The following is a 13,043-nucleotide window of genomic DNA, read 5'->3' as shown; positions in this document are numbered from 1 at the left end:
ACCACCGGCAGAGAAAAACGGGAGTCTGACTTTTGAGGCTGCTTCTTCCCAAACTGCGCTTCGGTGTTTTTTTTCCGGCCTCGTTGAACCTCTTCAGCTTCCGTAGGCGGTGGGTCGACAGCGCCCATCAAAATGGAAGTGAATCCCCCAAAACAGGAGCACCTGCTGGCTCTGAAAGGTAAACTTTCGCAAACCTGACTCTTACTGTTTTCTCCCCTTCTCGCTCTCGTTCTTGAAGCCTTTGCCACTTAGACCTGGTCTCTGGCATGTAGGCCTCGTCCGTAAATACTGTCAGTGCGCACCATCCTACTCTCTCCCTTAATGTCTACAGGGGTGAAGCAGTTTCTCCTCTTGGCTTTTTAGAGATTTGAGAGCCTCCTTCTAGAAAAGGGATAGCTACCTGGTTAATCAGTCGCTGTGATCTGTGCTGTTGTAGTCACCAAACAGATTTTAGCCGCGGAAACTGACCTCCACTCCTCCCTCAATCCGGGAAGAGCACCGTGAGGTGATTTACAGCAGGCGTCTGAAGTGGCTTTTCTTTCTGTTTCTTGTCTTTTCACCAGGCACTGGCTAAGTTAAAAGGCCTCAGATAAATATGTAAATCTAATTTAGTGTTGCCCAATAGTACAAAGAGCATAGAAATACTACAACTAGTTGGTACATTTTTTAAAAACTTACTGCAGCTTACGATAGTGTTGTGTATATGGGAAATGTGTCCAAAATGCATATCAACTTTCATTTTCTGTACACAGCAAACAATTTTGAGTAAGTTTGATGCTTTAGATTATTATTTAGGCAAAACCAGTAGGGCAGAGTTTTTCTAGAATTCCTTTTGTTTTCTAAAAACTTTTATTTGAAATTGTTTCAGTTTCATTTCATTCTTATTTCATCTCTTTCCTATTACCTCAAATGCACTTTTTATTTCCTGGATGCTCTATTACGTGGTTGCCAATATCTTCTTGAACAGAGCTGCGAAAATGCTCAATAAATCATTTAAATTCAGTTGACTTGCACGTACCTTCCTTGTGGTATCCATTTGAGGGACTTTATTCCCTAATTATGATGTAGGCGTCTGACATTCCAGAAGCTCAACTGTCCCCATTTGTAACATAAAATCATATCCTGATAGTTGGGACTAACAGAAATATCTCTGACTGTAGAACTAAGAAACCACAAAATTAAGTAATACAGTGATAGGACTTGTAAACATAACTTGAGCAAATGGACTAAATTAGGTTATTCCTGGGAAAAAAAAAGAAAAGGAAGGACTGTCATGTTCTTTATCTATTTCACAGCCTCACATCAGTTAGCTCTCAGAAGGTAGATGTTTCCATGATCTCAAAGCTCCTAGGTGACTGAGGCAGTATTCTAACTCAAAGCCGCCTTCCATCTTTCCAGTACTACACATTGCTTTGAGATCATTGTTAGTGACTTCTTTGATAGGATTTTGGAACCGTTCTGTTTGCTGAGAATTTAAAGCATTTCAATTAGCTGCTAGTTTTAATTTTATACAAATTAAATGGCATTAGATATATTTAAATCCCAGTGATGTGGAGGCCACCTACCATTGGAAATGTTTAATTTTCTATTTTTCTTTATTTTCCAAGATAGAAGATACCTGGAAAGAATATTTTTAGCACCTTAAAAGGACAAGTGCTTTGAAATTCACTGAGAATTTCAACTTTGTTAAGGCTGTCTGGTCCTGTTCTTCCCCTGTTGTTCTAGTTAATCAAGAATTTTCACAAGTTTTAATTTTTATGATGTTGGATGAAAAATACATTAACTTACATGGCCATTTTAGTTTATTTTCTTAAAAACATACAATATTATGGCACCATCAGAACTTCACTGTCCCTGGAGTACAACAAAGAATACGCAATGCCATTACGATGTGAAAATGTAAAGAAGAGAGAAGAAAATAATTAAAGCATTATTAATTCTTGAAAGAATATGCTAGCTTGTATTTAGATCCACATTAAAAATTATAGATTTTAAAAACCACAGTCATTTATGAAGAGTTGTCAAATATAGTGGACATAAATGTCTTTACAGTCATTCGTCAAATGAATGTTATGACTTCATAGTTGTCCTAGTAGTGGGAGAACTGTTGTCAAGGAATATTTGATCGCTTTTAGGAGAAGAATTCAGCCATTTATTTTTTACCACAGTAGCTGGGATATCAAAGAAGCTACATTATGGTCCTTGCACCTGTAGGCCTGATTAGGAAGTATAATTTTGCAGTTCCTAGAAATCTCAATTCTTGAGCCTACACACTACATACTGGATCTTATTATCAATGACTTAATTTAGAGCAACTAGAGGACTTCTCTAATTCTAAGAGAATGTTTTAAAAAGGTCTAGACTTCTTGTTCCTCCTCCTATGTGAAATTTGGAAGCCGTAGTATTGAGGTCTTCATACATCTTAACTGGCCCAATTATACAGCGGAGACTTCATCACAAAAGCATTTCCTAGCTTGGTTAAAAATACTAAGAAAACACGGGCCTCCCCTGGTGGCGCAGCGGTTGAGCTCTGGGCTGCGAGGCTGCCCACAGCCTCTGCAGTACGGTTCGTTCCCCGGCCACCCGCGAGGGTTCCACAAAAAAAAAAAAAAAATACTAAGAAAACATGTTCATGTTTTTTACTGTTTACTACTAAGAATGAATTAAATAAGAAAACATGTTCATTTTTTTACTGTTTACTACTAAGAATTAATTAAATCATTCATTCTGCCTATATATTTGTCAAATAGAGGTCATGTAATTTAAAGTGTAATATCCATTTTCTTCCAAAAACATTAAAAATTATAGTGATTTTCATTGTCTTCTATTCAGATGTCTCACAAATTTGTTAGATTTTAGTTTATTAACATGAATCTAGTATTTTAAGAGTCACTAACTTTTTATTTCTGCAGTAATCAAAATCATTTCAATATATAATATCAGTGCTTTCAAATCCTCTTTGTTGATGAATATGTTAACTGCTAACATTTTTGGGCTGGAAGTGGTCTTATAGTCCAGATCCCTTATTTTGATGAAAGAAGGACTGCCAGTTTTGTGGATTACATTCACATTTACCAGCAACTCTTTGGTAATATCATACTGGGATTGGGTTGTTTTTCCTTTTCTTCCTGTGTGTATGTAGGCCATCCCTACCATGTCTTACTTTTTGCAATACTTCTACTTTAGGTCCTGTTTCCCTCTGATTTGGAAAGAGAGTCTTGTAATTATAAATTACATTCTAGCTCTGAGGAGTGCAGCTAAAAATTTTTCTCTTCACTAAAGTAACTGGATTACTGCAGAATGACTACAGAAGTAATATTACATTATCGGCCAAATGAGAGTGATCCTACACAACTGCCCAAAATTGCAAAGAAAGTAATTCAAGACTTTCCTACACGTGCACTATCAAGATTTATTCCTTGGTTTCCACATGATGGGTCCAAACTTCCACTCAAACCTAAAAGATCACCACCTGTGATTTCTGAAGAAGCAGCTGAAGATGTGAAACAGTACTTAGCAATTTCAGAACATGGTATAAAATCACATAGTTATGATTGCACTGTAAATCTATTGGAATTCCAACCTAATTTGAAAGAGAAGAAGCACTTAACCCGATCACACTCACTGAATGAACAGACTGATTTGGGAAATCTAGATAAAGGAAAACAGCACCAAATGAGATCTTGGAGTGTTTCACTTCCTAGAAGTAATAGTACTGAAAATATATTTCCTTTATCTAAGAAACTACAAGACACTTTAACAACACTAAATTTGCACTCATTTCATAGAGCAAGATGGACAATAGAACATACTGTATGTAACCTAACTCTGGAAGACATTTGGACAAAACTCAGTCGAATTATCAAGCACAATGAACTTCCATCTTGTAATGCTACAATCCAGAGACATGTAGGCCAAATATGGGTGTTCTGTGATGTTATGTATTGTGAATATGTGGGGAATCTTCTTAAAGAAAGATTAGCTCTTACTGGGAAAATGAATTTATTTGTGCATAAATATGGTGTTATTTTTAGTATGTGATGAGTTCCACTGATTGTCAAAGGGAATATTCTGAATGAACTGAAATAGATGAATATATTTTTAGCAAGTTTTTAATTTTTTATGGATTTAATTTTTGTATTTTATCCTCCACTAACCTAACCTGTTCTTAAGTTTGTGAAAAAAATAATTGTATCATAATATGAATTACAGTGAATAATTTGGGTTTGGGTCAATTCCCATAATCTAATGTTACTGTATTTTTTCACTATTCACCTGAAGAGTAATGATTTTAAATAATAAAACTAAAACTAACTCTTTTGGAAATGCCATTCAAATGGTGTGATTGTAGTTAACATTGGGAGAACCACCCAGATCTTGCTGATGTTTCCAAAGTTATTTAATAGATAATCAATGGGTTGATTTTAAACAAGGGTACCAAAAATACAGTTTGCCTAAAGCCATACTGTCTATTTCATACTGTAACCTTTTTTAGTAACAGGGTTGTGTCAAATCCGGATAAGAGGTCAAGTTACTCTTCTTTATTATAATACACATAATTCACTCTTAATGACTATTAATGCTGATTACTAGTTGGCTGGTTCTTGGAGTCATTGTGGGTTTCCCATAAGCAAAATGTTGTAAATTGGGTTTATAAGCACCTCATAAAAATTCCCAAGTGATTATAGAATAAAAGTTTTGTAAAAGCGTGTAGATATTTATTTAACAGATATAAATGTCTACCATGAACTAGGTGCTAGAATATATTAGGGAAGGTGTCAAATATGGAGCTTGTCTGTCATGGAGATTACGTGAAGTTAACTATTTAAGTAGTCAAACAGTTGCTTAAAAAAAACCAGTAACACTGTACTTATTAGGAAGGCAGAGACATGTATGTCTTCTGGCACAGTGCCTGGCATGGTAATGGCTCAATAACATGGTGAATGTGCCCTATAGAGGAATTCACAGCCTGATCTGGCTGAAGTTGCTTAAAATATGAAGAAATCTATTAATTTAAAACTCAAGAGATTATCTTTTCCAACTAAGTTTTAATCTAGTCAAACATTGTTTTGTTTTGACTTCGAGTACCTTTTTATTTTCTCAAATGAAACTTCTGTCTAGATATAATCATGATATGCATGAATGCTTCCAAAAAAGTCTTTGAATGAAAAATCACTGAGGGTAGAGAGAGTTTCTAAGTTAGCTTCATCAGTAATTCCTTCTTTTGTTCATAAATCTTTTTACTCCAGGACTGCTGGATAAATTTCAAGAAGTCATTCAGTATTGCCTATAGCTTTCAAATAAGAGTTGGTTGATATATTGTTAGGCAATCATAAATGGTGAATTTGGTTTTTGTTGTAGGTCCTATTTCCCTTAAGATTGCTAATCAAGTGTTAAAAGTTAGGTAATCATAATACATGGTCACTTATAGAGAACACTGTTTTTTTGACAGTTTTATTATTTTGAAATGATTATACCTAGAGTTGAAAATAAAAGGTAGTCAGGTCATGCAATTTTAATGACAATTTTCAGATCCAGGAATCACATTTTAAAATTGGAGCTTGTCTTCATATGTGCTTTAAATTTTTCTGATTTTTGTGAGCTACTTTCTACCTCTGAGAAACAATGAAAAGGTTACTCAGAATTGTGAAAGTAAAGTAAGTTTTACCACAAATAACCCCATGGTCTTAAAAGGAGAGATTTCTCATTTACCTAGATGATACTTAAGAAAAATACAAGGCCTAAGAATTTAGAATCCACTGCTACTTCTCTGAAGCCTTTTTAGAATATTTAGAGGCTTAGGACTAATGATTCTCTACCACTTGATAATAGTTGAGCTTAGCAATATTACTGCATTTTAATGTTAAAACCCAAAATTTACTGAAATACATGGGGTAGGGGGAGGAGGTAGAGGGAAGATTATAAAGGAAGATAAATCTGTGAGGGTATTTGGTAAAATGTTTAGTTTTCTAAGTCCATTAACTTATTATAAGACAGGAAATACTGAGCTTTAAGTGTGTATGTGGATACCTTGACTTGTCCTAGGAGTTAGGTAGTTGTATGTTCCAAACAACTTTCTCAGTTTGTAGCTAAAATTTGCAATATAAGTTGTGCTTTGTGGTTATTTTCTTTGATTCCACATAATGATAATATTTCTCACTGTCTACTACTTTTAGCTGCTTTACTCCTTTGAAAATACGAAAAATAGGGCCTCCCTGGTGGAGCAGGCAGTTGAGTGCAGTGCTTTGAAGCTGTTCGCAGTCTACAGTGCGGGTTCGATCCCCGCCAGCCACAGAGATACCCACATGGCTCAGCAGACCTCTCCTGTCGCACCCACTGCTCCCTTCAGCAGTGTATTTCAGTCAGTCTGCCTGTTCTGTTCCCCGCTCTGTCTCTGGTGAATCCTCTCACCCTCCTAAGCATCTTATCTGTACCCTGGTTCTTGTATAAATAAAATTTTAAAAATCTTAAAAAATATATGAAAAATAATTTTTGAAAGCTTTGTTTAATTAAGTTTGACATGTAACCATATATAAATGGTTTTAGAACATCTTTTTGTTCCCTTCTGATTATACTTAATTTGTTTTTCTAGTTAAAAAATAAGAGCAGGTTATAAACAACTCCCTAATCACTTCACCCCCACATCCTTAGGTAATTGATCAAAACTGGTTTATGCTGTGAGATACAATCCTATATTAAATTTTCATGAGCTGTTTCTGATAAGGCATGATATTCCAGGTTTTTGACCCAGGGCTATCAGTAGTAACTGGTCTAGAGAAATTTTTGGAAAGAGTGAAAGCTAGTTCAAATCTGGATTCTGCCATTTATCTGCTATATAATCTTTTGTATGCAAATTACCTTTTCCAGGCATAGTCTTTACCTATAAAATGGAGATGATGATAATACTACCATGTAGTCAGACCTTACAGAGTAGTCATGAGAATTAAGTATGTTAATACTTGGATTTAGCCTGTTCCCAAAACAAATCTTAGTTTTAATGTGTATGTTGGTATATTCATAATTTCTACACAGAACTAGTATTACTCAAAGGATCACTTACTGAAGTTCTAGTGGCCAATAATTATATCCAAGAAATTAAACCCACCAGCATTCTTTACACTATTCTTTTGGCAAAAATTTTCTGTTTTATCTTCAAAATAGTATGTCTAAACATTTTTTTCTTTAAAGCCCTGGTTTCCTTAAATATACTTTAAGCTGTAAAAATCCCTTTATTTTCCACCTTTTCTATTTCTACATACGCATTTAATTTTTACAATTCTTTAGACTATGAATGAAGCAAATTTTTTGTCTTATGTAAATCTGTATATTAATGTTTATATTATTGATGTGTAACAATGTTAGGAAGTAGTTAATATATTTAATTTAGAAAATGTGCAGATTGTATTTTATTTTAACATAAAATTGACAATATATACTTAAGAATATTAACTCAAAGCAATATTTTTTTTTTCAATTTACAGTGATGCGTTTGACTAAGCCTACTTTATTCACCAATATTCCAGTAACATGTGAGGAGAAAGATTTACCTGGTATGGCACATACTTTATTCTACTTGCAACTGGGAAATGCTGAAACATGGACTGCCTGTTATATCTTAGAATAGGCCTAGCCTTCCCAACTTTATGCATTCTTTATTGCCTGTTTTTGTAATGTGAGTGGTGGCCAACTGAGAAACAGATCTTATTCATAATCTGTCATTCCAGATAATATTGGCAATTATATTATCTTTTGTATCTTTATTAAAAGTAAAATTTTGACATTCATGCTCATAATACTATTACAATTCCATTTATCCTCAAATAGTCCATCAATCTATGTCCTAACATTCCCTTTATTTAAAGCTATTGGGGCTTTCTCTAATGTGTAGTTCATGCTCCTTTATTTGTGAAGTGTTCTTTCTCTTGTGATGGAATTATCATGCATTTGTATATAAGACTAAAAAATAGATTTTTGAAATGTAATTTTTGTCAAAAGGCCTTTTTAAAATATCTCTCAACTATTTTTTTATTTTACTTGCAAGGTATTTATTAGAATTTTGTATTTTTCTCTTGCTACAGGAGATCTCTTTAATCAGCTCATGAGAGATGATCCTTCAACTGTAAATGGTGCTGAAATTTTAATGTTGGGAGAAATGTTGACTTTACCACAAAATTTTGGGTAAGAATGATATATTCCCATAAGATGCAAAAGGTACGTTTTAAAACTGTTTTAACTAAAGCCCATATATGCCCTTGATTTATTTAACAAACAACTGAATATCTTCTATTTTCCAAGTCATGTCCTTGACACTAAGAATGACGATAAACCCTGGCCCATAAGAAGCTCATAGTATGGTTGGAGGGAATAACACATAAGTAAATAAAATATAAAATGAAAGAGCATTTTTTGTTAAAAATAGGTAAGGCTTGGGCCTCCCTGGTGGCGCAGCAGTTGAGCACTGGGTTGCGAAGCTGCCCGCAGCCTCTGCAGCACCGGTTCGATCCCCGGCTGCTTCCCTGCCACCAGAGGGGGGCGTCCCACATGGCACACAGACCTCTCCTGCCACCTGCTGCTCCCCTCAGCAGTGTGCTTTCATGCTTTTGCCTGCTCTGCTCCCCACTCTGGCTCTGGTGAATTCTTTCACCCTCCCGTGCTTCTGACTGTACCCAGTACTTTTATAAATAAATAAAAATAAATCTTTAAAAAAAAAATTCTTTAAAAAAAAAAAAAAGAATAGGTAAGGCAGTGGTGTTCAGTGTGGTTGGCTAATTACCTTCCTCAGTCACCTGGAATAAATATTAAATGTGGATTCCCATTGTCTTCTGCAAAGATTGATTCAGCAAGTTGGGGTGTGTGTCTGGAACCTGGCAATCTGCATTTTAAAGTTCGCTAAGTATTTATACCGAACTTAAAGTTTGAGAACCTGTGAGAAAGAATTTGCTTCTTAACCTGGAATAAAGAATGATCTGCATATCTGAAATGCTATTTTATGTTTGGGTTTAGCAAGAGACAGTGTAAGTAGAGAAGAGGAAAAGGGTAAAAAGCTTTACTATTCTACATATAGTAATTTAATTCTCTCAGTAACCCTGTGAGGTAGTTATTATCTCCATTTTTGCAGATGAGCAAACAATTAAAGAGTTTAAATATTGTGTTCAGTATTATGAAACTAATGAATCCCAATGCTGAATGAATACTCAATTCTAAATCCTGTCACCCTTCTATTTTCACCAATAAGTGAATTAAGTTGATTAAATGCCACAATTTTCTTTTCATTGTTGCCTACATCTCACTAGGTAAATATAAAGAAAAGACAGATGGTACTTAAATCATGTCCAGAATAATTGTAAATGGATATAGCCTTCCTTGGCAAGTGGGGGTTTAGAGCAAAGCTGGAAGAAGCCATTAAATGAACAGCCAATTTTTATTTCTTTTCCCATTTTTTTTTTTTTTTATAGAGGCATGTTTTTATTTATTTATTTATTTATTTTGTTTGTTTATACATGCACTGGGTACAGTCAGAAGAGCAGGAAGGTGAGAGAATTCACCAGAGCCAGAGTGGGGAGCAGAGCAGGCAGAAGGACCGAAGTACACTGCTGAGGGGAGCAGCGGGCGGCAGGAGAGGTCTGCGCGCCATGTGGGACCCTCCTCCGGTGGCCGGGGAGCAACCGGGGATTGAACCGGCGCCACAGAGGCCAAGGGCAGCTTCGCAACCCAGCGCTCAACCACTGCGCCACCGGGGAGGCCCTCTTTTCCCATTTTTTCATTCTCCGGTGTAGGTATTAAAAAAACATACTATGACTAATAACTGTGTCCAGCTGGAGGGAAAACCAAATACAACTGGATACCCATGAAAGCAACTCCACCTGATTTCAAAAATTCCTGGAACTCAAAATGTACACACTGAAGTTTCTCCAAAAAATGAACCGTCAGGAGTAGAGGCAGGTCCAGAATTAGGAAATAGCTCAACGCCTAACAGCTTTTCCAGGCTGTTAAACAAGCAATGTCTGTCTTTCTGCACACAGGTTCCAAAGTACAACAAAATAGACACATTTCAGAAAATACTGGGAAGTCCAATTCCATTTTGAGAGCTTGGGGATATGCCAACCTATAAAAAGTCTTTTGTAATAAAGAAATCAAACATACACACTCAACATAATCAGTGTCATATTACCAGAGAGTCATATAACAGCAGACAAAATGGAGCATGTTAGATCAAGAAAAGAAATGACATGGTAAAGAAGGCTAGCAATTATATTGTGGGGCCCTGCAGCACAGGTTCCATCCCGGCCAGGGAGCTAACCCCCATGGCACAGCAGACCTCTCCTGTCTTGCCCACTGCTCCCCTCAGCAGGGTATTTCAGTATATCTGCTCCCCACCCTGGTGAATCTTCTCTCCACACCTCTGGCCTACACTCTAGTTCTTATATGCATAAATAAATAAAATCTTAAAAAAAAAAAAGCAAAAACACGCAACTCTAGACTGGTCCTCTTACAGAAATGTTGATTTATTGACACTGCATTGATTTACCTTCTTCAGATACGCAGCTTCCAACAGGCAGAATGAGAGGAGTAGGTGCCATACTGTTGTTTAAAAATAATAGGATTGGGAGCCCACTAGCACAGTTGGTAAAACATGAGACGCTTATAAATATGCAGAACATTGTACTTGTGTGTTTAACTATACCTAAAATCTCCTGCCACTCCAAGCCAGCTATACTAGTGGTAATTTTAGCTCGCATCTAGAGGAAGTTTTAATCCTGATGGTAATATTTGGTTGTTCTAGAGTCTAAGTAAAATATTGGCTTATGCCTTTGGCCAGCGAAGTGGTAGATAGGAAGAATATGTAAAGCTTGTTGCTAACAACAAATTGTGCTTATCCTGTCACAAGTTTTAATAAAGATGAGGAACTAATCACTTGGGAGTTAGTCAGCAAAATGGCTAGAATGCAAACACACCGTTACGCTGTGTGAAATCAAGTTAACCATGAATGGCTATCTCTGTTTATGACCTTACATACTTAAAAAAAGAAACCTCAAGTTTGCTGGGAGATAATCATTAGAATGTTTGGATACCTTCATTCCTGAATATCAAGTGACAGGGCTCACCTCCATGATTAATCACTGGAGACTGCTCCTTGTGCATGCTGAGCTGACACCTGAGAGTTCAAGAGGGTGGGTAGACTCTAGACTATCCAAGGGCTGAGCAGATTCTGTAAGCAAACACATACATTTATAAGTCTTACTCTAGTTCTGGGTACATTTCAGTTCTGCTCCAAGTCCACTTTGTTTTAATTCAGCAATGACAAACATATTTGAACTCATTTGGTCTGAAGTGAAAGGTCTCCATTAACCGGTAGGTTGCTTTCTGACCAGTGGCATGGAAGAGCTGAACTTGTTTAGCATTGCATTGTGCCACAGAAATATTCAGAAATGTGCAGTCCATTTCTGCTTTCACTATGTTTTTTTACTCAAGTTCAGAGTAGTCACATAAAATCAACTGACTGACAACAGCTTCCCCTTGGTTCCGAATATTCAGTAAAGTGGTACTCAGTACATGTCCATTTTCCTGCAGAGAACACATAATCTTCCCTTCTTAGGGCATACAGAAATGTTGGACTGGACTGACCCTGGTTCTGGACCAAATATAACTTCTTTTTAGGAACAACTGTGAAGACTGTATTGCTGCAAAATAAAGCTGCTCACAAATCTGTTTTATTTCTTCTGCAGCTTTCCCTTTCACCATCTCACTGTTAAAGATTGAACTGACACAAGCCCTATCCTTAGTGATTCCTCTGCTTATATTCTATTCCACACATTTGGTAAAGTTACTTGCCTTGAGCGTCTCACTAGCTACTTCTGAAACTCACTCATTGGTTTCTCCAGTTGGGACTCAGAAGCTGCTGGGTCAGACCTGCATAGCTGCTGGACCTTGTCAGAGTAGAAGTTATACAAGAGGCCAATTTGGCCTTGAGCTCAACTGCCCGCCCTTACCCAAATCCACACAGCTTTGCTGTTGGCCTCTCCCTTGGGTCCAACACGGAGTCAGGTACACTGGGAATGGTGATAGACGCCCCACTCTCAGCTGCTCACCATGCACAGGCCCAAGGTGAAGCTGGCCAACTGCCACTGTCACCACTGCAGCAGCCATGATTACCCTCACAGGCATGTTGACCTCTGCAGTAATAACTGTAAAGCCATTACAAATTATGTTTTCAAAAAAACAACTGTGAAATGGGAAAATACTCATGATACATTTATGTGGTAAAAAGCAAAAAAAGTTTTACCCAAATTCTGTGATTCTGGTTTTCTTTTTTTTTTTTTTTTTTAAGATTTATTTTATTTTATTTATTCATACAAGCACTGGGTACAGTCAGAAGCGCGGGAGGGTGAGAGAATTCACCAGAGCCAGAGCGGGGAGCAGAACAGGCAGAAGGACCGAAGTACACTGCTGAGGGGAGCAGCGGGCGGCAGGAGAAGTCTGCGCTTCATGTGGGACCCTCCTCCAGTGGCCGGGGAGCAGCCGGGGATCGAACCGGCACTGCAGAGGCTGCGGGCAGCTTCGCAACCCAGTGATCAACCGCTGCGCCACTGGGGAGACCCGATTCTGGTTTTCTTTCATTAAAATGAAACGGGACTCCCCAGTGGCGCAGTTAATTGAGCGCAGCGTTATGAAGCTGTCCTTAGCCTCTGCAGTGCCAGTTCGATCCTCGGCCTGCCAGGGAGCAACCCACATGACAAAGCCAACCTCTCCTGCCTCCCCCGCTGCTCCCCTCAGCATTATTCCATCTGTCTGGCTGTTCTGCTCCCCGCTCTGTCTCTGGTGAATTCTCTCACCCTCTGTGCCTCTGACTGTACCCCTGTTTTTGTACAAATAAATCTTTAAAAAAAATTGTTAAAAAAAAATTAAAGACAAATGTTAATAGCTATTCTAGGGTGAGAATTTTAACATTCTTCTTTAGATAATATATAGCAGGTCCTCAAATAATGGCATTCAATGTTATAAAGTTGATAAGAAAAAAAATCAATCCTGACGAATATTGAAAC

The 13,043-nt window shown here is 37.2% G+C and overlaps 2 protein-coding genes across 5 annotated transcripts in view; both read left to right on the top strand.

Moving 5' to 3' along the window:
• Positions 1 to 108: 108 nt before the first annotated feature.
• Positions 109 to 13,043, top strand: part of TRAPPC13 (trafficking protein particle complex subunit 13) — a gene marked incomplete at both ends in the record, with an annotated part of 35,619 nt that continues 22,684 nt past the window's right edge. For 3 of the 4 annotated variants that reach the window (XM_084233084.1, XM_084233083.1, XM_084233082.1), the window contains 3 exons: positions 133 to 178; positions 7,482 to 7,550; positions 8,079 to 8,178. In XM_084233084.1, the coding sequence (XP_084089210.1) occupies positions 133 to 178; positions 7,482 to 7,550; positions 8,079 to 8,178 (215 nt within the window). Of the gene's footprint in view, positions 179 to 7,481; positions 7,551 to 8,078; positions 8,179 to 13,043 lie in introns of all 4 variants that reach the window. The other variant, XM_084233085.1, reaches the window with a different exon arrangement.
• Positions 3,295 to 4,041, top strand: SHLD3 (shieldin complex subunit 3; the record flags this gene model as incomplete). The annotated part of the gene is made up of 1 exon (XM_084233993.1): positions 3,295 to 4,041. Exon 1 carries the CDS (start codon positions 3,301 to 3,303, stop codon positions 4,039 to 4,041), a length of 741 nt encoding a protein of 246 aa, XP_084090119.1. The 5' UTR covers positions 3,295 to 3,300.

The sequence above is a fragment of the Talpa europaea genome, assembly GCF_964194135.1.
Source record: "Talpa europaea genome assembly, chromosome: 5".
NCBI classification, from domain to species: domain Eukaryota; kingdom Metazoa; phylum Chordata; class Mammalia; order Eulipotyphla; family Talpidae; genus Talpa; species Talpa europaea.
Note: the sequence above shows the minus strand (reverse complement) of the source record. Positions and strands in the feature narration are given on the sequence as shown.